General features: G+C 48.2%; 1 protein-coding gene across 2 annotated transcripts; it reads right to left on the reverse strand.

Annotated features, from left to right (window-relative positions):
• Positions 1–110: 110 nt before the first annotated feature.
• GGT7 (gamma-glutamyltransferase 7) lies at positions 111–23,713 on the reverse strand. 2 transcript variants are annotated; one of them, XM_037812051.1, is made up of 15 exons: positions 23,522–23,713; positions 17,462–17,697; positions 16,938–17,089; positions 15,573–15,690; positions 14,630–14,697; positions 14,354–14,427; positions 13,833–14,029; positions 9,605–9,692; positions 7,907–8,034; positions 7,646–7,734; positions 5,558–5,707; positions 5,322–5,439; positions 4,408–4,545; positions 3,152–3,244; positions 111–826 (listed from the first exon to the last, which is right to left on the reverse strand). In XM_037812051.1, exons 1-15 carry the CDS (start codon positions 23,688–23,690, stop codon positions 764–766), a joined length of 1,881 nt encoding a protein of 626 aa, XP_037667979.1. In that variant the 5' UTR covers positions 23,691–23,713; the 3' UTR covers positions 111–763. The 2 variants fall into 2 exon arrangements, with proteins under 2 accessions (XP_037667979.1, XP_037667978.1); XM_037812050.1 differs by having other exon boundaries at positions 117–826; positions 3,145–3,244.
• Between the last annotated feature and the right edge of the window lie 352 nt (positions 23,714–24,065).

Genomic DNA, 24,065 nt, shown 5'->3' on the forward strand with positions numbered 1-24,065 from the left:
GGACAGAGTTGGCCGAGGTCTCTTCTCACACTCCCATGCCCACAACAGCCAAACATAAATCAAGTCAGAGTCAATGGTAAGCAATATTCTTCCTTTAATTCCCATTTGCAAATGAAAGCCCCTGAGCTGGTCCCACCCCCACCCCTACCCAACACTCTGGGGACCCCCAGATGCAAGGTCCCCTGCCTCAACCTGGTGGAAGGAGAAGAGAAGCACTCTCTCCCCTGTATGGTCCATTAAAAAATTCCTAGTCATTTAAGAAATGAGGCTGGGAGAGGGGAAGGAAGCCGGAAGACAAGGCCCAGGTCAGGCCAGTCTGGAGATGTTGGGGTTGTAAGGACCTTCGAGAAGGGTTTGCAAGCATGTCCCTAAGCTCAGGGCCAGCATGGCTGAGAGAGGAGAGGAGGGAGACAGACAGACAGTTAGTCTGACTCCTCAAGGTCCCGCTTGCCTGGTCGTGGACACCAACACCCACCACCACCACCACCAGGCCTCCAGACGGAGAATTTTCCAGTTACTCTGGAATAGGGTTTGCTAAGCATCCCCTTTCACCCCTAATCTGGGGCATCCCTGGGGTCCCCCTGAGACCAAACCTGGGAGAAGGAGGGACTCTGGGAACATGCAAAGGCGGGGAGCAAAGACCCCCACCCCACCCCGCTGTTCTACACGATGGTGGCTCCGGCTGCATCTGGGCTCCGAGGGTCCTTCACACCTATGATGAAGTTGTTGGTTCTCCGGCTGCCATGGACCCAGGACAAGACATCTACCTTCTCCACATGATGACCCCTGGCTTCCAGGAACTCAATCTCTTCCTCTGTGAACTCACCTAAAAACCAGCCCCCGACACACACACATTTAGAGTGTTTATAGCATGTCCAGGGTCCTATGGTCAGATTTGAGTCCTGGTCTCGGTCCCTCTGCTGAGGAGTTGTATGACCTTGGGGGAAATTACTTTACCTCTCTGAGCCTCAGTCTCTTCATGAATATAAAATGGGGATTATAAGAGAATCTACTACATGAATTATTGTAAGGATTAAAGGAGATCATGCACAGAAAGCACTGAGCTCTGAGCCTGATGTACAATAAGTGATCAATAATATTTGGTCATTCTTAATATTGCCTAAATGGCTTTGGGATCTTCATTTCCACCTGTCTAGACCAAGCCTCCATTACTACTTGCCAGGATTATTGCAATAGCCTACTAACTAGATCTCTTGCTTCGAGTCCTGCCTCTCCTACAGCTTTTTTTCACATGCTGGCAAAGAGATCCTTTTAAAACATGGCAGACCATGTCACTAACTCCACTCAAACAGCTTTGATGTCTCTTAGGATAAAATCCAAAATCTTTACCAAGGCCTCTAAGGCCTAAGATCATTTGGGCCCTCACTACTTCTCTAAACTCCTCTCCCCATTTCCTTCCACTCTCTCCCTTGCTCAACTTTGCTCCAGCCATGCTGGCCTGCTGGATGTTCCTTAAGTATGCCAAACATGCTTCTACCTCAGGGCCTTTGTACTTACTGTTCTCTCTGCCTGGATTGCTCTCCTCCTAGATAATCACAAAGCTGGCTCTCTTATTTCATTTGAGTCTTTGCTCAAAAGGCTTCTCTTCAAGGAGAACTTCCCTGACCGCTATGCAAAATAGCAGCCCTTTCATTTTTACCTTGCTTTCTTTTCTTTGAAATTACTTACTGCTACCTAACTTTGTTTATTTATTTACAGGCATACCTCATTTATTAATTGTGCTTCACTTTATTGTGCTTTGCAGATACTGCATTTTTTACATTCTGGAGGTTTGTGCCATCGTTATGTTAAGCAAGTCTATTGGTGCCATTTTCCCAACAGTATGTGCTCACTTAGTGTCTGTGTCACATTTTAAATAAGGTATGTACATTGTTTTTTTAGATATAATGCTACAGTATAGTATAAAAATAACTTTTATATGCACTGGGAAACCAAAAAATTTGTGATTTGCTTTATTGCTCTATTTGCTTTATTGTGTTGGTCTGGAACCAAACCTGAAATACCTCTGAGGTGTGACCTGTTATGTCTCCCTCAACTAGAACATAAGCTTTGTGAAGGCAGGGACAATGTCTATTCACTACCGATCCCCAGTGCCTTGCATAAGTTCAGGACCTCATCATCTCTTGCCTGGGCTATCATCCCAGACACATCCCTCATTTCCCTCATTTAAGTTTTCCTCCCTTTAATCTGCCCCCTCAATATAAAACAAATCTGCTCCTAATCTCTCCCTTACTCAGTTGGATTAAGTCCATGGACCTCCATGACAAGCCCTATAGCCTCCCCAGCCTCACCTCCCACTGATCTCAATATAGATCTGGTCTTATTTCTGCAAACAAGATGATTTTAGGGAGTTCTTGAGATAAAGATACAACATCAAATAGCATTACATCACCTAGCTGCAAATGTATTCCTTTGAATCCTTCCAGCTATGGCAAGGATAAAAATTCATTCTGGACTCTAACATTTCCCAATCTCCTTCTTTAACAGAGAGAGCAGGCCTTCAGAGCCCTTCACAGACAACAGTATCTAACAAAATCTAATATTTGATTTTTATAGCTACCAATCTCATGTCCATCTCACTAAGACCTATAAGGTCCATGATCTGGACCCAGCCTCCTCTCTGATCTCATCTCTCTCTCACTCACTCTTGTCTCCTTTCTATTCCTCAAACACACCAAGCCTGTTCCTGTCCTGAGGTCTTTGCACTAGTTGTTCCCTCTGCCTACAAAGCTCTGCCCCAGTTCTTTGAATGGTGGACTCTTTCTCAGTCTTCAGATCTCAGCTTAAGTATTATCAAGAGAAGCCTTCTCCAATAACCCAGTCAGTCCTCTTACATCACCCTGTCTTAAAGCTCTTACTTTGCTATCTGATATTTCCTTGATTATTTTTTATCTGCCTATGAACGCAGTATTCCCAGCACCTAGGATGATGCCTGCACACAGTAGATGCTCAGTGTGAACTGTTGAATGAATGGAAGTTTGCAGAATGAACAACAGCATCTGATTTTACAAATGAAAAAACCCAGGCTCAGAGTTGAGACATGGATTTCCCAAGATCACACAACCAGGAAATGGCAGGCCTACCCCTGTGCCCACCCCTTGGGGGCTTCCACTTTGCACTCACTGTCCACCTGCAGGAGGTTGGACTGCAGGTCTGGGTGCAGGCGGCCACGGGCCAGGCTGTCACTTAGGTTTCGGTTCAAGGTCAGGACATTCAGCAGAACCTGTAGGCAGCCAAGGGGCAGAAAAGTCAGGCTGTTCCAGAGGGGTGGAGGTCAGGGCTTCCCAGCCCTCACCCCTGGGCCGGAGTCCTTAGTCTTCAGAACCCTTACACCAGAGGTGTCACCTGAGCATCTCAACAGTCTAGAAGACTGGCAAGACTATGATATACATCTGCATTTCAAGAGAGGGAAACTGAGGGCCAGACAGGTAAAGTGACACTCCCTAGGGATTAGAGGGAGCTAGGGGAGAGGTACCACTAGCACCCAGTCTCCTTCAGTCTAGCCCAGGGCTCCCGTCCCTTCCCCCTGGCCAGGGCAGGGTTAATAGCTGAGGGTGATCTAGGACACAATGGGGGTACTTTTAACTTAGCAGTTAGGGGTGCAGATAGGCTCTGGAACCAAACCCCCTGCCCATTCTCACCAATTAAAGGAAACTGACCTAACTTTTTAACCTATTTGGGCCTCAGTTTTCCAAATCTATAAACTAGGAATAAGGATTCCTCATGGAATTGGGACAATTAAAAGGGTTAACACACGTAAGCAGTTTAGCATAGTGCACTAAACTCTATAAATATTAGCCATTGTTATATGTCCATTTTACAGATGAGACTCAGAGAGATTAAGGGAATTCCCCACTATCACCATGCTGGAAATTGACAGCATTTGGGCTGGAACACAGGGTTGTCTGATTCCAAAGCTCAGGCTAGTTAACCCACTACCTGCCAATATATGTGCCTGACATATGTCAGGCACTCAAGACATTCATGACTTCTGTGAGGTGTTGTGGAGTGGCCAGCCATTCTTTTCTAAACCTCCAGAATCAGACTCTAAAAAGGGCCAGTTGTCTATTCGGATGCTGGGCAGAGAGATGATGGGGCTTGAGGGTGACATAACCCAAGCAGCCCAGATGCTGTATTACCTTTCAATTCTACTGACCCTGAGATTTCCCCTGCAACCTGGGAAGACATGGAGCTTCATTTTTCTATTTTCACATTCAGAGCAGCCCACATCCTCAGTGCCCACATGGGCCTGGCATAAAATGACCTCAGCCCATATCTGCTACATGAGTAAGGGGCAGGAAAAAATTAGAGACAAAAGGGGCATCTGCAGCCCGAGCCACCACCTGGATTCTGGCTGCAAAAGGCTCACCATGGAGCAAATCTTACCTGAGTCAGGCTGCTGAGGCCCCGGGCAGCCCCGTTGGCCCCCAGGGCGAGGTAGGTCCCACAGAGCCCTTCTGCTGGCCTGACCACAGTGGGCAGCAGGAAAGAGAGTGGCCGTTTCCCTGGTTGCACCGAGTTCTCCTGTTGTCAGAGGTTAGAGACCACAAGGAGGATATAGAGAGGGGCAAGACAGGGAAAGGACCACACCATCATCCTTTCAACCTCTCTTCCTCTCCTGCATCTTCCAGTTTTCATGGGGGACTGGTCCCTTCCCAGGCCATAGTTAGCTGTTTGTGAAATGGGCAAGGTTCCCAGATGGCTGGGGTACATAGGGGGGAATGACAAATGGACCCACTGGGGCTGCTAGGGGCCTGCCATGGGCAGGACATGGGACCAAGCCAAGAAAGATGGCAATGGTGGGGACTGGGGTAAGGGAAGAGCAGAATAATCCCTACCCTGATCATTTCTATTTGACCTCTCAGCGTCCTACTTGTAGAGTACAAGAGTGCGGGTTCCCAATTAGACAGTAATTCCTTATCTCCCTCTTCCTTGGATTCCCCACATGGTGCCCAGCAAGAGGGCTGAGCTACATCAGCTCGGCATCACACAGTCCTAGACCACTAGTGCTGAAAAAGGTGCAAAGCATCCTATGGGGTCAGTACCCTCATTGTACAGTAAAGAAACTGAGGCCTAGAGATGGAGTGAGACCTTTCCTAAATCATAAAATGAGACAGTGACAGACTGTGGCAAGGGTTTTTTGGATCCACCAGACCCCAAGCCCCAGGCTTAGTGAGTCCGGGAATGGAGTGGACACCTTGTTTGGGCTCCTAGAGAAAGTAGGAACGACAGGGTGGCCACACCAGCCACACCTCCTGCCTGGCCTCAGGGTCCCTGGGGAAACGGGAAGCAGGCCCTACCAGGCTGGGCGCAGAGTGGTTAGCAGTCCTGTTGGGCCAGGAGAAGTCCAGCATCTGGCTGTTGAGCAGGATCCCCGAGGGGGTGATGAGGCCACTGCCAAAGGGCCGGTTCAGGGAGCTGGGGACCGAGTGGGGCTAGGTGAGCACTGAGCCCGCCCTTACCCCCAGTCCAACCCCCACCTCCCTCCTGGTCCAGATGACCCTTTGTGCCAGGTTCTGAGTGTGAGCTGGCATACCTGACCATGGCCACAATAAAGTCATCAGGGCCCATGATCAGCACCTGGGCAGCCGTGGAAGCCCCATCCAGCTCGTAGACGGGCAGGAGTGGGGCAGGGGCTGCCTGGGAGTCATTGATGTGGCCCCGGAGATAGGCGGCCTCCACCTTGCTGAAAAGACAAGGGATGGGAGATGAACTGACAACAGGCTTTTGTTACACCCACCTGACACACTTTATTTGATTAACATCTGTTTCCCCCACTGGACTAGTAGGTCTATGAAGGGAGAAGCTCACTGGTTCCTAGCACATAGGAAATACCCAGGAAATAGCTGTTGAACTGAATGAGTTTATCTAGATGTTATTCAGATTCTCTTTTGAGCCAACTTTTTATTTATGTAATTTTAAAATCAAAACTTCTTTAATCACTTGACATTACTCACTTAATCCTTTCTATGAAAGTACCTGGTACATAGTGAACACTCATAAGATATTTGTTATGAATGAACAAACTGAATAAATGTAACCTAATGTTTGTGGTCTAGGACAAAATTCTAAGAGTTTAGTCAGGGAGACTTTATATTCAGGAATCTTTACTGTTAGAATTTTCTTTTCAAGGTACAGGCAGACTTGGCACATAGTAGGACTTCAATAAATATTTATTGGATTAATTAATATAGGTATGTGTGTTTTAGAGTGAAATTTGTGTTAATCTTGCTTTTTAATTCACAAGTCTTTCATCACTACTACATAGACTTTTAATTTCAAGCACAGAGCCCAACTCATAATAAGTACTCAAATAATGTGTTGAAGAATAAATGGCAGAATAACATCATAGACTCTTTCCTGGTTCCTCCCTCGGCTCCCAGAACATGGAGGAGGGATTCAGAAGTGGCAGAAAAATGCCCCATTGCACCTCAGACATTTTGAATGGGCTTCTCCCCAACCCCCTTGTCCCTGACTGCAGCCTCTCCTGGAACTGCAGAGTCCAGTCTGAAAATACTTGTAGTACAGACCAATGATTCACTAATAATTTTTGGTGATTCAATGGTGGAAAACAACATGCAATTTCCTAGACTTTTTTTTTAGTTCAACAGAAGTTTCCTTATCTAGTACCTGCTAGTTGGGTTATTCAAATTGATTAGTGACAAGTTACCAAGGGTTACATAGGCATTCATTCAGTTTTCAGTCAAGAAGGCTAATGGCCATACAGAGCAGGCACAGACATGCCTTTATTTTAGGTGGTTTAGCAGGGAGACACGTGGTTGTTAGCGTCACCCTTCTGGCCTTGAACTGATTTTTTTTTTTCAGTTGCTGCTCTTTTTACTTTTTAATTATAGTATCATCATTTCCAATTTAATTCATGGAGGGTTGTTTGAGTAAGGATACGTATTTACATCAACTGTGTTTTTGGCTTCTGATTGTCCCTTAGCTAGCCTTTATGTCAAGTATGCTAGCAGATAAATACTAACCATCTTTACCACTATAGCTAATTAATAATAATAATAATAACTGACATCCGTTGAACACTTACTATGTGCCAGACAACGTGCTAAATGCTTTACATGTGTGATCTCATTTAGTCCCCATAACAACCTCATGAGGTGGGTGCCACTATTATCAGGCTCTCTTGGAGAACCTGAGACTTACAGAGTTTAAATGACTTGTCCGAGGTCTCACAGCTAGGGAGCTGTGAAGTTGGGATTTCAGTTGAGACAGTCTGACCCGGAGTCCACAGTCTGAACTATGTTACGTTGCTTAAGCAGATATATCACAGTAAACATTCCCACCACCTCCACAGTTTGCTTGGAGACTATTTTTATTATTAGATTTTCTTCTTCCACTCAAAAGGGGGAGAAAGATGAGCCCTTATAGGAGCTCTGCTAGGGTCAAAAAAATTTGAGAACCACATGAAGCAGACCAACTCATTATACAGATGAGGAAACTGAGGTGCGGGGGAGGCATCCAGTGCCACACTGTGAGTTGGGATTGAGCTGAAATTGACTTGTGACTTCAGGCCTTATTGCCACACCAGCTACTTTTGGACTGATTTTTTTCCCTTCCCCCCACCATTACTTCTGCAGCCCCCAGGATCCTGGCCCCGACCCACCTCAGCATGTCATCCATGCTCTCAGTGATGGTAGGCTCATAGGCTGGATCTCCCAGTCTGCTGGCCAGGGCTAGTGCAATCTTCAGGGTCTGAAAATAGAGCAGAGATATGGAAGGGCTGCCAGTCCCCTCCCAGCACCCACACCCAGTGAATACTCTGTGTGAGAAAACTCGGAGGTAATTTAATCCTGCCCTGTGGCAGTACTCCAACCCCACAACCCCAGTGTCCCCAGAGCCAGGATGGGTGGGGAATTGGCCTTACCTCTGCCACCCAGTGAAGAGCCTGTTCCCGGGACACCAGGTTGGTGAGGTTGAAGCCCTCGAGGATGTTGAGAGCACTGATGAGCGCAGGGCCCGTGTGCGGGGGTGGGGGACTGAGAACCAGGTGGCCTGAGAGGACAGGAAATGACTGGATGGCAGGGGAGGGGTCAAAGCAGAGGGACAGAAACATCTCCACATTCCACCATCACACAGACTGAGACTACTGCACTGAGATCTCTCATTTGATGGGGAAACTGAAGACTTGGGAGGCAAGGGAACCCATCCAGTTCAAATGGCAAGTCAGGGGCAAGGCTAGAACTTGAACCCAGAACACTGGTCTTCAGTTTCATTTGCCATAGGAGGAAACCAAGGCTTAAGAGGGGCTTTGACTTGCCCGAGTTCTCATTGAAGGTCATTGGCAGAGCAGGACCAGGTATTTAGAGGTCCAGATTTCTGGTCTACTATGTGCCTCCTAACAGCTTCTCCCACATGCCAGGATACTATTCAGGGCCCCTGAAGGTCCCAACCAACCCAAGACTTTTTGGGAGCAGCAATCTCCTCTTACTATTTGAGATCCTGTTATTAGATATTCGGACATCAAAGGACTAATAATAATACCTGACACATAACACATTCATTAATTAACTCATTTAATCCTCACAATAGTTCCTCACCTCTTGTTATAGGTGAGGAAACTGAGGCACAGAGAGGCTGGTCCAAGGTTGTACAATTAAGTGGAAAGAGACAGGGGAACCCAGAGCACCCAAGGTACTGGCATTACCCAGAGAACCCAGGCTGGGGGTGGGGGTGGGGTGGTAAATCAAACACACATGCAGTGCCCACTCTGATCAGGGTGACTTCCTACATCATCTTATCAAATCTTCATCAGCACCCTGAGAGGTAGGTACCATTATTATCTCCACTTTAAGAAGGGAATCAAGACTCAGAGTGAGATGTGACTTGTTCAAGTTGAGTGCCACAGCCAGGACTTGAACCCAGGTCTTCTCTTTTCTATGCTCCATATACTGCCTCTGGAATCAGGCTGGATTTTGAAGGTTTGGAAACCTGAACTCAGAGGTGGACTCTCCTGGGGCTTAAGATGATTTGGCCCTTCTAGAGGGAAGAGAAGCTGGGCATGCTCTGAGGTACAGGACCCAGGAGAGAAGAAATCCAGGTCTGCTTGCTTCTGAGCAACCCAGGAACCCACCACCTTGGGTTCACCCATGTCATTAACTTGGTTTTCCTGGTTTCCTTTCTGGTTTTCTTGAGTTTTGAGAGTTAAGTTTCATTACCTCTCTGGGCCTCAGTTTCCTTTCAGTAAAGTGAGGGGGCTAGTCTATGACTGCTTTGAAGTGCTTGTTCTACCCCAAAGCTTGGGTGGACTGTAGTCTTACAAATTCTTCTTAGGAGGCACAGGACAATTCAAGTGGGGTTGGGGAGCGGGCTGGGGCAACATGGAACATGGAGCCCAAATCAAGAAAACCTACGGCCAGAATCCCAGCCTCCAGGTCTGAGCCTGTAACCAGCCTCCCAACATCCTATGTACTGGGGCACCTGACCCCATGACTACTTTAGAAGGTGGGCTAGCTGCCCAAGACAGCTCACTGCTGCAGTTTCTCTCCTGTGAAATGGGAGGAATCTCGGGGCAAAAGGGAAGCTTCTCATGAGTGGGGGACCTGGGAGCTGGGGGAGAGGTCACCTCTGTACACGCCACACACAGGCTTCTCCACGAGGGCACTGTAGTTGCTGAAGTCCTCCTCAGTTATGACACCCCCTGCGTGTTGAGCCTGGAGGGGAGAGAATGATGCCACACCTGGGTGAGTATGAGGGCTTGGCCTCTGGTAAATGCTTGGATCACAGACAGATTGCTATTTTTATGCCTTCTGCAACCCCATCATAGCTTTCAGGAACTCCATCAGCCCTGGGTATCCAGGAAAGAGGAAGGGGGAAAAAGCACTAACATTTAACACCTACTATATGCCAAGCATTGTGCTGGGTACATTACATTAATGACCTCCTTAGCTTGGCATTCAAGGCCCTCTGTGATCTGACCCCTGCCTACGTTCCCACCTCATGTTCTTCTGTTCTCCAGTGAGCTCTGTACAGCCACCCAGAGTAAACTACAGTTCCTAAACTCATGCCTCCATGTCTTTGTATGTGCTGTCCTCTCTGCCTATGTAATAGGAAGATTTTCCACTTAGCGGCCCTTGCCTAGAAGTCAAAACTGAATTCTGTGTTTCTACAACCAGTTAACGCCATTACAAAACTATGAACTTTGAATGACCCTGGTAGGCCAGACACTGGATATATCTGAGCATTCCTTACCAACCAATAAAGCAATTTTACACCCCAATGCACTCCTTCCATCTTATCCAGAGTACTAATTTTCCATCCTAAATTAGCATAGCCACTATGAATCCCCTCCTTTTTAATACTTAAAACCCTTGACTTTTCCATTCTCATTGAACTTCAAAGTGAATTTCTTGGCTGGTGTATGTTCTTGGTCTGGCAAGTTAATAAAGTCAACTTGGGTTGTTGTTGTTTGTTAATTTTTAAACTCTGATAGTCTTTGTTTTATTCTTTGATACTTAGAATCTTCTTCTTCTCCCTGTCCGCCTCCAGGAGAGGGTACATGATGTATGTCTGGTTAATCTGAGCATTCCTTTTCAGTGGCCATAGTGATTGGTTTGGGAATAGTTATGAGACCTATGATAGAACAATAAGACAAAACCTTGGGATGGCTTCCTGGGAAGATGCCTTAAGGTGGGCTGGCAAGGACCACTCTGTGGAAAGGATCTGACAGAGAGTGAATTAAAAGAGAGGAAAGTAGAGTTTTGAGACAGACAGACAGACCAAGTCCTGACAATGTGGATTGAGTCCTGGACTCAGCAGGGTCTAAAGCCAGTACTCTCCTGGACTTCCCTTTTAAGTCCTTTTGCAATGGGCCTCTAACAACACATCCATAACTCCAGTGCCCAGCATAGGACCTGACCCAGAGCAGATGCTCTGTTGAATGCTGAGTGAATAATGGACCTATTTAATTCCCACAATTGATGGCAGAGATAGATATAATCACCCCCACTGCACTGATGAGAAAAACATTGAGCTGGCCTATGCAACTTATCTTGAACATAATTTTCCATATTCAAAACTATTGATGACAGTTCTCAGAACCCATCACTGCCTCAGACTCAGACATGTGGGGGTTTGACGGTAACACCTTTTGTCAATCCACTCAGTCCTGTCAATCACCACTGAAGGAGGCTGTCCCTGAGTCCCGAGAAAATCCAAGGGCATGGTGGGATTGTGCGCTCAGGGAAGCTAAAATAAGGCAGGGTCTCCACAAGGTCTGGCAGGGATAGGAGAGGAGGCACCGGCACAGATTGGCACCAGCCCTCTCTCTCAGCACCAGAAATAGGCATTCTGGAAAATTGAGGGGAATCAGTGTGGCAAGATTTGTAATCATAAGGACATCAATTGAATTCCAGCTCTACCACTCATGAACAGTGTGTCATGAACAAGTTACTGAATCTCTCTGGGTACACTAAGTTTCCTCACCTCAAAAATGTGAGTGATAAGTAATTGGGAATGTAGTACAGTCAGGGAAAGATACAAAGAGCTCTTTGTATATTGGTTTTCAATGATTTCCAGAATACATTGTTAAGTGAAAAAAGTTAGGTATAGAAACTATCAACTGTGTGTGTGTGTAAAAAAAAAAAAGGGTAAATAATATATATCTATATTTTTGCTTGTATAAGCAATATTTCTGAAAGGATACACACGAGATTAGTACCAATGATTGACTTCAGGGAGGGGCACTGGGTGGCTGGAGCACAGCAGTGAGGAAAGCCCTTTTGTACCTTTTGAATGTTAACCATGCAAATTAATTATTTCAAAAATAAATAAATAAAAATTTTAAGATAAAATAAACCAAGAGTGATAATAGTACCTACCTCCCACGGAATCTATGAAACAAGGCTGTTAAGCACTGTTAAAGATGAGGGACAGTGATTATTTATAAGCAGCCCCAGAAGCATAGCTGGACGAAGAGGTGGGAGAAGACTGGGGAATCTGTTGTTCAACCTGAGAACATTCTCCAAAGTAGCACCTTTTCCGATCTGAATATGGACTGTCTATTATATGATAAGGTTAAATTGATGTTACATTTCTTAGTTGTGATAATGGTACTGTGGTTATGTAAAAGAATGTCCTTGTTCTTAGGACATGCATGCTGAAGTATCATGAGGTCTGACACTTTTTCAAATGGTTCAGATCTATCTATACATACAGAGAACATTGTGGCAAAATGTTAGCACGTGGGGATTTGGGGCAAAGAGTATATGGTGTTCATTGTAGCATTCTTGCAACTTTTCTGTAGCTTCAAAATTTTTTTCTAACTATAAAGTTTAAGGGGAAAAGTGTTTTCAACAGTTTTTATAGTAATATGTTCAAGTGACGGTTGCTAGAGTAGAATGAAAAGACATGAGAGATAACAGTGAAAGCAAGACCCTGAGGCTCCCAAAGAAGCTATTTAAGTGGTGGAGCCTTTTCATAAGCTTTTTCCACATCACCAGTGGCATACACCCCAACCCAGGCTCTATCCCCCAGCTACTGGCTTTGGTCCCACCTTTGCCTGCCCCACTGATATGTTCATTTGGCAGCCAGAGTGATTATGACATTCCTCTGCTTAAAACCTTACAGTGGTTTCCTGTGGCTCTTAAGAAAAGACCCAAACTCCTTACTATGACCTAGAACCTTGTCACTCAAAGGGCAGCACTGGCCTCACTGGGGAGCTTATTAGAAATGCAAACTACTAGGCACCACCCCAGACCTGCTGAATCAATCTCTGGGTGTGAAGCCCAGGGACATATATTAACAAACTCTCTTGGAGCTAAAGTTTGAGACTGGTTGGTCCATAAGATCACATCAGACCTGCTGTTGGTGGTAGCTCCTGCCCACCTCTCCAAAACTATCATCCAGTGGTCAGATAGGGAGTACAGGACCTGACTGTTGATTATCAATACACGGTGTACTGCTGGTGGCCTGAACCATTTTTTTACACTTGGTTTCTGGAAGTCCTGCTCTCATTTCTCACCATGGGCTCCTCTCAGGTTTGAACTCTAGCTACCCTGGCTTTAACCCTGGAGCAAACAAGTTCTTTCCCACCTCAGGAGTCTTGCACATGCTGTTCCCTCTGCCTAGAATACTCTTTCCTTCCATCTTGGCTATTTAACTCCTACTTATGTCTTAGCTCAACCATCATTTCTTCAAGGATGTCAACGTTGAGTCCCTATGCATCAGTCCCTCATACCTCTCTCCCCTGTAATACTTAAAATTTTATTTTACATTTATTCTAGTGACCATGGAATAATGTCTACATCCTCCACTAGAATGTGAGCTCCCTCAGGGCAGGCGTTTTGGCTTTGTTCACTATTGCTACCACTGTGGCACCTGTGCCTGGAGCGCAGTGGGCCCCCAGTTAAAAAAAAAAAAAAGAAAAAAAAAAAATATATATATATATATATATATATAGAGAGAGAGAGAGAGAGAGATATCATTTGCCTGCACTGAAATGCTTAGATCTGAAGAGGACCATTCAATCAATCAGTCCTGATGAATGCAAATCAAGATGGAACATTTCCATCACCCCAGGAAGTTCCCTCAGTGCCACTTCCCAGTCACTGTATTCTCCCATCCTCCCACCCCCACCCCCAGCCACCAGTGATCTGCTTTCCATCACCATAGGCTAGCTTCGTATGTCTGCAAATTCAAATAAATTGAATCCTCAGTAATATATATAGAAAGGCAGGGAAGAAAGAAATGCTAGGGGACGACGTCCTTGCAACAGGCTCCTTTGGGAGAGGAGGGTCCCCAGCGCGCCCGCGCCCCTTGGCGGCGCCCCGCTCCCGCACCCTGAGAGCGCTCACCTCGGCCACCATCTCCAGGGTGAAGTTGCTGCCGGCGTAGAAGGCCGCAGGGCCGGCGGTGCCCAGCGCACCCAGCACCGCGGCCAGGTCGGGCCGACGCAGCAGCGAGCCGGGTAGGGGCGGGTGGCCCGACAGCAGGAACGTCTCGCGGAAGCGCTCGGATGCGTTGGGCGGCGGCTGTTCGACCAGGGCGCGGGCTGGGGGCAGGGACGGGAGACTGGGCGAGGGCGCGGGGACTGAACTGGATGGCCGAGATGCGCAATAGGTGGGGTGGATGAGGGCTGAGTGGCTTGAGCGCTCTGGCCCCCCAGGAGACTGTTGTGGCGGGGGCGGGGATGTATATGGGGCCCCTCCCGGAGCCCCTTTTGGGGCTGCTACCAGGTGAAGGAGGGATGAGGCGGGGAGGGGATCCGAAGAGGAGGGTGGGATATTCCTCTCTGGCTTGGGCCCCACATCTGAGAGGATCCCCTCCCCTCTCCATCAACCGCATGCCTCTCCCCCCACCCCCAGGCCCCACTGACCTAGATCATGGGTCACGTTGAAGCCATCCTGGGCCACAGCTGCTGCGAAAGCCAGGACTTGGGACCATGGCAGCCTGGGGGGGGCCGGAGAGCAGGGGGTGGAGGGGGTCCTGGGGGGGAGGGGTCCTGGGGGAAGGAGGACTGGACCTGGGGGGAGGGGGATTCCTGGGAAGGAGAGTCATGGCAAGGGAAGGAGATATTGGGGGTGGGCTGGGGAAGGCCACCCAAGGAGGAATGCAGGCAGGGGCCTCTGGTCCCCAGCGGGAGGATCTTTACCTGCCATAGAGCTGGTGAGCTTCGTGTAGCCCCTTCACCATTCCGGGGACCCCCACCAAGAGCCCAGGCTGGGCAAGGCGGGCAGGCGAGGGAGAGAGGAGACCAGGTCACTGGAAGGGGGGGGCTGGGCTGAACTCCGCAGTGCCCCAAGTCAAGGATGGGGGGCTGGCACAGGGGAGAGATACAGGCCAAGTATCCCAGGGGAGGGGCAAGCTCTCCCCAGCAAGCACCCCAAGGGGGTGAGTAGGTCATAGCTCCTTCCCTCTCCCACGATATCTCCCATCCATCTCCCTGACTTCCTGTCAGTAAATACAGAAAGTCCTCCTTTCTCCAGCATAGTTGGATTTATAAATTAAGCAAACCCTTTTTAAGAGCCAGGACATAACCCAATGAGATGGAAACTTGTCTACATTGGATTTTTCCTACCCTTGTCTTTTAAAATGGTGGCCAAGGATCCTTCTTTTAACTTTTTCATTATCACTTCACATTACTTTGAATTAATAATTCAGACGTATGTTTGGCTTTTGCCACTGCACTAAATACCCTGATAGTGGGTTCGCCTCTAGCAGTTCCTCTCTCATCTTCCAATGTGTTGTGGGCTGGGAAAATTGGAGTCAACAGGCTTAGGGTGAGATGTGTGAGCTTTAGTGCAACTCTGTGACATCTCCTCGGGCTACTCAGTGGCCTTTTTTCTCCTTTCCTATGTGCCAGATAGGCAAGGTTGCCTGCCACAGAAGTAAGGTGTTGCTGCATTGCCTGTTACTGATCACCCAGATTTTTTGGTTCATTATTTTATTCTGGGGCTGTCTCCCTCAAAGCCTAAAAGCATCCTATTCAACTTTTTCCCACCCCCATGGTAAATACTCAGTAAAGTAATGCTTGGGTTAGCAGCAGGGCAGTGAAGGGAGACCCCTGAACCCCTTTTTCCCACCAGGGTCCCCACCTTAGTCTCCCAGGATCTTTGCAGGGCCTCTTCCCTGAGGGCCCCTGGCGCAGACTCCCGGAAATCAATTAGTCGGCTCTCATTTCGCCGGATGTCATGTACCAGCATCACACCCCCGCTGCGAGAGACACAGAAGGGGGACGATGATGATGAGATGCTATCCCTCTAAGCAATTAATCTACCGCTCTCAATGGTGAGGGTTGTAGGCTCAGGCTGTCACCAGGGGTTAGGTATCTGAGCCCTCTCCCCAGCCAGAGACTCAGCCATTCTACAAGGGTGGGGAGTAAAGCTGAAGGGTTTGGGGACCCAGGGTCCATGTGCCTCTTCCACCAGCCTGTCACTGGAGACTTTAATCCGTGGTTAGGGAAAACCCAGAGACTGGGAGAGCAGGCTGTTCTGCCCCCCACACTCACTACAGATGAGAGCTGGACTTCTGCCAGCTTCCTGCACCTGCCTCCTTGGCATGTCCCCACCCCTCCCCCAGGACTGGATTATGTAAGGACAGATAGGGCAAAACCAAAAGAGGAATTTCTTTCATAGGCCTGGAGGGCAGGTCTTACAGGAGCCAAGATGTGGACTCTTTCAACTTGTCCCTTTGCAGTGACTTGTTTCCATCTAAGATAGGGGCTGCAAACTCAAATGCCTGCAGTCAAGTAACAAAATAAGGAAAGCAAGACAGAAATATGATATGGAGTGGTAGAAACTATGGCAAAGTGGACAGCATATGCCCGATCACAGGAAGCAGCTTCTACTCAGCTCCTGCTAATGGCAGCCATGTGGAAATGTGAGCCCTGTGTTACCAGAAGTCCCGATTGTTTAAGAGATGTTGGAAATCTGGATTTTTATGTGAAAACTCTCAACTTTTAACAACAGTAACAAAGCATGCAAACCAAACCAGCCTGTGTGCCCATGGCTGACCAGTCTATAACCTGTTTTAAGAATTCTTAGCCTAGGGTCTGATAAGCCCCTTATACTGTGTGCAGAAAACTTTGTGTGTATATTTATAAGGCAAGAGGTCTACAGCTTTCATCAGACTCACAAGGATTTGTGACTCCAAAAGTTTACTCTAAAAATATACCCCCATCTGTGCATCTCACTTTAGAGTTTAGAAATTTTCTTTCCCATTAGAGAAGCTTCTGAAAACACCTCCAGATCTTCCTTACAGCAGCTTTGCTCCTCTGACTCCATCGAGGAAGAAAGGGGTGAGATTGGGAGCAGAAAATTCAAGGAGTTGGGACCCAGCTGCCCCTCTGCCCAAACTGGAAGACCACCCCCCACCCCCCCCCCCCACACAAGAGATCAACAGACCAGAAGAAGAGGAGTAGGCCTGGGGAACCCCAACCTGGACAGCTGGGAGCTCCTTACCCGCCCAGGCCAGAGCTATGTGGGGCCACAATCCCCAAACACAGGGCAGCTGCCACAGCTGCATCCACAGAAGATCCCTGCTTGTTGAGCACCTCAATGCCCAGTGAAGTGCAGCGGGCAGCATCTGTCACCACGGCACCCTGAAGAAAGATCTGGGGGGGGGGGGAGTATGGGGGGCAGAGGAGAGGGGACAAGATTGGAGGCCTTAGGAGCTGCCACCTCCCTAAAGCATCTCCACTTACCTGCCCTCTTGTCTCCTTGACTCTTCCCTATGAACCCTCCCTTGTTACCCCAAGACCCTCCAACCTGTTCAGGTTCCTCCCGCTAGTGCCTCAAAGACGGTCCCCCCCAACCCCCACCTCCGCCTTTGGGACCCTCCTTTCCCAAGTCACCACCCTCTCCCCTTTCCATTTTCTGTCACCCTCGCATCACTCAGCTCATCCCTCAATTCCCACAGTCTCCTCAAGTGCTTCCTTGTCCTCCTGCTCCCCAGTCCCCCGCACTGCCTCTCCCGCCATCCTCACCTGGGGGTCCCCGAAGTAGATCTGCATGATGAGCGCCACAGTGACACCCGTGGCGAAGGTGAGGCAGGCGGTGACGATGACCGTGAGCCCATCCTGGCGGCAGGAGCACTCGGCCGCAGCTGCCGAGAACGGGTCCTTGCGCGTCTCCCGCAGCGGCGACGCGTCCTGGCTGCCCATCTCCGACGACGACGACGGCAGCCGCTGCAGCCGCGCGGACTTCAGGAAGGAGTCGGGGTCTGCGGGCGGCCGGGGGTTGGTCTGGGCGCCCCCTACCGGCCCCTGTCCGCGCTCCAGGCGGAGCTATTCCGCGCGCCCTTCCTCCTTCATCAAATCCCACTAACCAATACTGCTCACCTTTCTCCCCAGCGAACCTCAAGGAAGACGGGGGTGGGGTGGGGCGGCGGTTCCCGGCTCGGAAGAGACGCCCCTCCCCACCCCAGCTGGGAGGCACGGCGTCTATATTCCCGCCCCAGCTGATCCTAGGCCAAATTTCCCTGGATCCAGGACCCAGGGTTGAGAACATTTCCTGGAGAAGTCGGGGTTAGGCCCTCTCTGAAAACAAGATCCTGCTCAGCTGGGGCCCAGTCTTTTGTGCAAGCAGGCAGCTATGTAAACTGAGTGGACAGATCCTGGCCTCCAACCTTGTTTCATTTATCCATTCATTCTTTAGATAAATATGGAGGGCCTGCTATGTGTCTGGCCCTAAGGTAGGTGCTAGAGGAAAGGTACAGACAGTTCTTTCCTTCATGGAATTCATAAACCAGAGGAGAAAAAGACAACAAACAAGAAAACAAAGGAGTATATAATTACAAATTGTGGCAGGTGCTATGAAGAAAAAGAAGGATGCAATGCTAGAGAACAATGGAGGCTATTTTAGCTGGGGAAATCAAGGAAGGCCTCTTCGTGCAGGTGACTTTTAAGCTGAGAAATGAAGTATGAGAAGGAGCCAGCCATATGTAGAGCAAGGGTGTGAGTGTGTGTGGATTGTTCCAGAAAGTGGGAATAGAGATCAGAGTCCCTAAGATGGGAATAAGCTTGGTGCATTAGAAGAAAATAACCAAGGCCTGGGTGGCTCTGATGTAGTAGGCAAGGATACAGAGTAATAGGGGTGGAGGCTAGGCCAGATACACTGAGCTGTGTGGGCCTAGTGAGGGGCTTGGATTTTACCCTAAGACTGATGGGAGGTCACTGGAGAGTTTTAAGTAAGAATGAGAAGTCATGTGGTTCGTGTTTTTAAAAGATCACTCTGGCTGCTCTCTGGAAAATGGACTGGAGAAAGATAAAGAGTGGAGGTAGGAAGACCTGAAAGCCTTAGCTGCTAGGCAACTTTGGACAAGTCACGTCAAGTCATGAGCCTTCCCTTCCTCATCCTAATAATGAGGCTAATCCCTAAATGGCAGGATGGATACCAAGATTCCACGAGACAAAGTTTTCCAGGCACCACGTTAGTGCTCACTCAATGTTATTTCCATTCCTTTCCCACTTTGACCAAGGCTGGGACCCTTTTCCACGCCAGAGCCTCAAAATCAGATCCCTAAATGACCTAAAGGTCCTGGGTGTTTGTGAACAGTAAAGAGACTGGTATCTTGATCTTAATTCCTTGCTGCACTCCACAATATGTTTTTAGAAGCTCATTCATTTAATAAATACTTTGGGTACCTAAGGAATATAAACCCTTTACAAGACTGTGAGATAATGTTAAAAATTGACTATGTTATATTTTCCTGTTTAAAATATTGTTGTTTTTCAATGATGCCAACATGATAAAATTAAAGCTTGCTGGCTTGGCATTCAAGGCCCTCCATGATCCACACCTCCCTTTTCTGTGTAAATAAGAAATCACATACATAAATAAAAATGCTTATATATGAAAGAACTTTTTATAAATTATTCACAGTGGTTACTTTTGAAAAGATACTGAAAGTGGGAAAGAGATGAGATGGGAAAACTTTTTATTTGATATTTTTACCACTTATTTCTTTATTTTTAATCAATAAATATATTTGTAAATAAAAAGGAAAAAAAAACCACTCTTGAAAGGGGGAGATAGAGATGGAGAAGGGGACTTTTACTTTTTTTCACTGTGACTTTTTTTTTATACCATGTATATATATAATTTGTTTTAAAATTATTATTTTAAAAGAGAAACTTTTTTGAGATCCTCCTCCCTCAGTTGATCATGCATGTTCTAACCTTCAGCACCACAAAGGCTGTAAATAAAACTGCAATTCATTCAACAAACAGATGTTACACACCCTCTGTAGGTGCAGAAATCTCCTTGGCCCATAGAGGTTTCAAAAGAAGTGTAGGGAAGAGTCTTGAGCTGAAATTTATTGATGCTGACTATATAGCAGATACTTTACATATATTCTCTCATTGAAGAGGTCCCAGGACTTTATGAAATAGGCTTTTTAGTCTGCCCTCTTTACAGATGAGGAAACTGAGGCTGAGAAAAGTGATACTGCCTACTCAAGGAAATAGAGTGAATAAGTGGTAAGAGCCAAGTTCCTGTGTAACAGGACAGCCTCCTTTCCAGTGCTCTACATGGCATCCGGAGCCATTTCCATCCTCAAAAAATAACCTTCCACATTAATTCTAGTTGACATTTCCAGGTACTTGTCCTTAAATCTGTTTTCTCTAATCATTGCTGAGGAGGCAGGAAGGGAAGGTGAGATGCCCCCTTCAGAGTTGGATCTATTCAAGACTCTCTACTCCACCATTCAGCCAATCATTGAGTTATTTATTTACTCAAAAAAATTTTTATGATACTCACTATGTGCCCTATATAAGTCCTGGGACAATAATAATGTTGATTTTACCAATGTGTAAGAGCAACAGCAGGACCCTGGGAAAGGGTTAGCTTGGGACCGAGGAAAACAAGACTTTTTGGAGAAAGATGATGAGTTTAATTTTGGCTACTTTAAATTTGTGGGACACAAGGAGGAGCTATTTGGAGGCAGTTGGCCTAGCAGACATCTTATTTTTATCTGCTTAGATGCCATTCCCCATTCTTATGATAAAAGTACCTTCATTTTCTTTTAGGGATCAACCTCTCCCCTCTTTCAGCCAACTCCCTCATCCCTGACCAGAGTAGATATATAACTCAGGTCAGGCCAACCAGAAAACAGGCAGCCCCTATACAGTGAATGTTCAAGAACAGGTATGTGATCAAAACCAAGCTAATGAGACTTAAACTTTGTAGTTTTTGCTGGAACCATTGAGAAAGAGAAAGGCTCTCTTTCTGCCTAGGTTGCTAAATTGGTAGGATGAAAAGCTATATGGGAGCATCTTGCCCCCACAAGATGGGAGGCTTTCTGAAGATGAAGCCAATAAAAAAGAAGGCAGAGCAAAAGATAGAGAAAAGTCAGTTCCTTTTTAGGTATCTGGATTCAGCTATGGCTGAATCCTGATATCCCTGGACTTTTCAGTTATGCTACCCAATTAATTTCTCTTTTAAGATTCAGCTCAGTTTTAGTTGAGTTTATGACAAAAGAACCTTGAATGAAGTTGACTATGCAGGTCCAGAGCTCAGGAGAGAGATCTTGGGTGGAGATTGAAGCCATCCTTGGCTTGCTTACTCCCTTAAGAGGAAAGTCACTAAAAATTTTGAATCAGGGAGTAACCTGATCAGAAGAATAGGGTGGTAGGTGGATGGGGGTAGGAGAAAGAGGCAGGAGGCGGGAAAAGCAACTATAGGTCTATAAGGTAATGCAAGTGAAAGAGGATGGTGACTTAGCCTACAATGGTGGTCATAGGGATGGTGATGGAGAGATAGATTTGGAAGCTATTTAGGAGAAGGGACAGAGAGCACCTGATCACCATTTGTAAGTGAGAGAAAGAGGGGGAGTCAAGATTGGCCCCGGGATTTCTACCTTACAGACTAAAGGAATGTCAATCATTAATTGAGAATGACAGTGGGGAAAGAGTAGTAGTGTTTGGTATGATACAATGAGTTCAGCATAGGACATGCTGAATGTGAGGTACTTGCAGGACATCTATAGGCTGAAGCCTGGGAGGGAGAGGAATACGTGAGACTGGAGCTCAGAAGAGAGGAAAGAAGTATTTCCCCATCCTAGGAGTAGTGACCATCTAGCTGTGTTTTCCACAGGGCCTGCTGGGTATCTGGCACTTGGCTCTGGGGGGCAGTAGCCTAGAGGCTAGCTGTGCACAACCAAGGTCCCAGCTAAGAGGATGGGGCAGTGTCACTAAGTGGCATCATCAGGTTAAGAACACAGGAATGGTTCTGTGGGCCAGCTGGGCCAGAGGAGCATTGGGGTTTGAAAGTAGGGCTGGGAGACATGGCATGGTCCTGTGGTTCTTGGTGTGCAAACTTGGCATAAAGTTCCCAGAAGCTCAGGTGACCAGGGTCTCTGCTAGATTTCTGTACGGGTGAGCACAGAGCTTGTACTGAACTCTCCAAGGTACTCCTGCAAAATCCCTCCCCTGCCATTCTTCTACCTTAAGATCTCCCACATTCATTTATTCATTCAACCATTATTTATTGTGTATCCACCATGTGGTAAGCACTGTGCTAGATGCTGGAGAAAGGATGGTGAACAAGAGTCATGACCGCTGCCCTCATGGAGCTTACAGATATGGAGAAATTGTATAATCACACAAATAAATAATCACAGGCTGTGATAAATGCTAAGACATTTATAGGGCACCAGGGCAAAACATATCAGGGGTTTCCAATTTCTAGGATAGAACAGGCATTCCCTGTTAAGCTGGAAGAGGAAACTGGGGCCCAGGACAGCATAGGTTTGCCAATTGTCACACAGTGAGTCAGGATAGTGTTGGGACCAGAAGCAGCGCTCCTGATCCCTGACTACAGGGCCTGAACACATCTTCCCACTTCGCTGCTACCTTCTGACACCAGGGATACTCGCTCTGGAAAAGAAGTTTTGCTCTGCAACCCGTAAGTCCCCAAACCCCACCCTCACTCCCACTCCAGGTAGGGTGCAGCCCGTCAGGTTGGGAGGAGCTGATCAGGGCCAGCTGACTAGAAAGCTGTGGAGGGGAAGAGAATCTGGGGCTGTCAGGCTGGGAAAAGCTGTGGAAGGGCCAGGTCACAGAAGGCCGGGCCAGAGAAGCATGATCTGCCAGGCTGATTAGGGATAAGTTGCAAAGTGCAGGAGAAAGAGAGAGAGGCAGGATGCTCTAATGCCAGGAAGTGACGTTTAGGGAAAAAAGGGATGGGGGATGGAAGATGAAGAATGAAGGGGAGGATGGATCTGGGCCACCTGGATAGGAAAGAGAGCATTAGGAAGGGATGCTCAGAGAACTCCTGGCCACCTGGTTTCCCCCCAAACCCTATCTCCTCCCTCTCTACCCTGCCCCCATCCCTTGCAGTCCTTGCAGAGGGCTGAACAGAACACAGTAAAACCCTGGAGCCTGCATGGGGGGGGGGGGGTAATCTTACCAACATCCCAGCCTGATCCATCTCTCTGGGAGGGGTGAAATAATCATAGGACAGTGATGGCACCCAGCTCTCTAGTCTCCAAGGACTTCAAGAGGTCATTCAGTCCATGCCCCTGTCTCCCAATATCCAGCACTCCCCGATAGAGGTAAATGATATTCTCTTTATTCCCTCCCTGGACATGAAGAGATTTTCAGCTTCTGCCCATCTCCTTCCCATGATCCCTGGCTGTGGGGATGTTCTTCTCAAGATCTATCCTCTATCCCTCCTTCTGCAGTCTCTGACTTGACTTGGTTTCTCCTATCCCATTCTCCTTGACTAGAAAAAGCCCTCTTCTGGGGGATTACAGCTGCTCTTAGGCTCTCCCCTCCAACATTCCTTCCTTGTTAGTTGGTTCTTCACAAGAGGTAACACCAATCCTTCCTACTGCAGTCTCTGGCATTGTTCTCCCTTGTCGCATCCTAAGCCTCTAAGGTAGAAATGCACCTTCCTGCATCCCAACAGATAATTAACAGAGACAGGGGAGGAGAACCGAGAGGTCCAGAGGAGGGGGGTGGAGGTTGGAGGAGGATGCTCCGCGCAGATGACTGAGGACGAGGGACTTTCGGAAGAGGGGCAGGGATGGGGCCAGTGGGCCTCACCAGTGTCGGGGTCTCCCAGGAAGGCGTCTTCGTCCTTGCGTCCCCGCAGCGGAGCCGCGGGTGCCGGCTCGTCCTCCGGCAACCGAGGGAAGCTGGTAATGCTCATGTAGTCCACGGGCGAGTAGGCGCCGAGGGCGCTCTCCTGGCTGGCCCCGTTCTCCGCCGCCATCCTCGCCCGCGCCCCCCAGCAGAGCAGCGCCTGCCGGAAGTGGCTGCGGCGGGGTGGGGGTGGGGGGTGAGGGGCGGAGGGCGGGGCCTGAGCTCCCGGACTGCCGGGAGGGGGCGCCTCCCCGCCACCCTCGGCGATGTCGGGGTCTGATTCGCCCCTGCCTCTCCGGCGCTGTCAGTCTGCAGTGGATACGAGAATGGAGGTGGATGGAGAGCCTGAACGGCTGATCGCGGCCGCGCAGTGGGAGCAGTGGGGAGCGCGCGCTGCAAAAGGAGCCACCGCGGCTCCTGGCACTATATGCAGCTCAGGGGCCAAACCCCTTCCTCCCTCCAGTCTGAGCTAACATCCTCAGACTCTAGATCCCCCTCATCTGAC

Source organism: Choloepus didactylus, chromosome 19, assembly GCF_015220235.1.
Source record: "Choloepus didactylus isolate mChoDid1 chromosome 19, mChoDid1.pri, whole genome shotgun sequence".
Classification (NCBI taxonomy): domain Eukaryota; kingdom Metazoa; phylum Chordata; class Mammalia; order Pilosa; family Megalonychidae; genus Choloepus; species Choloepus didactylus.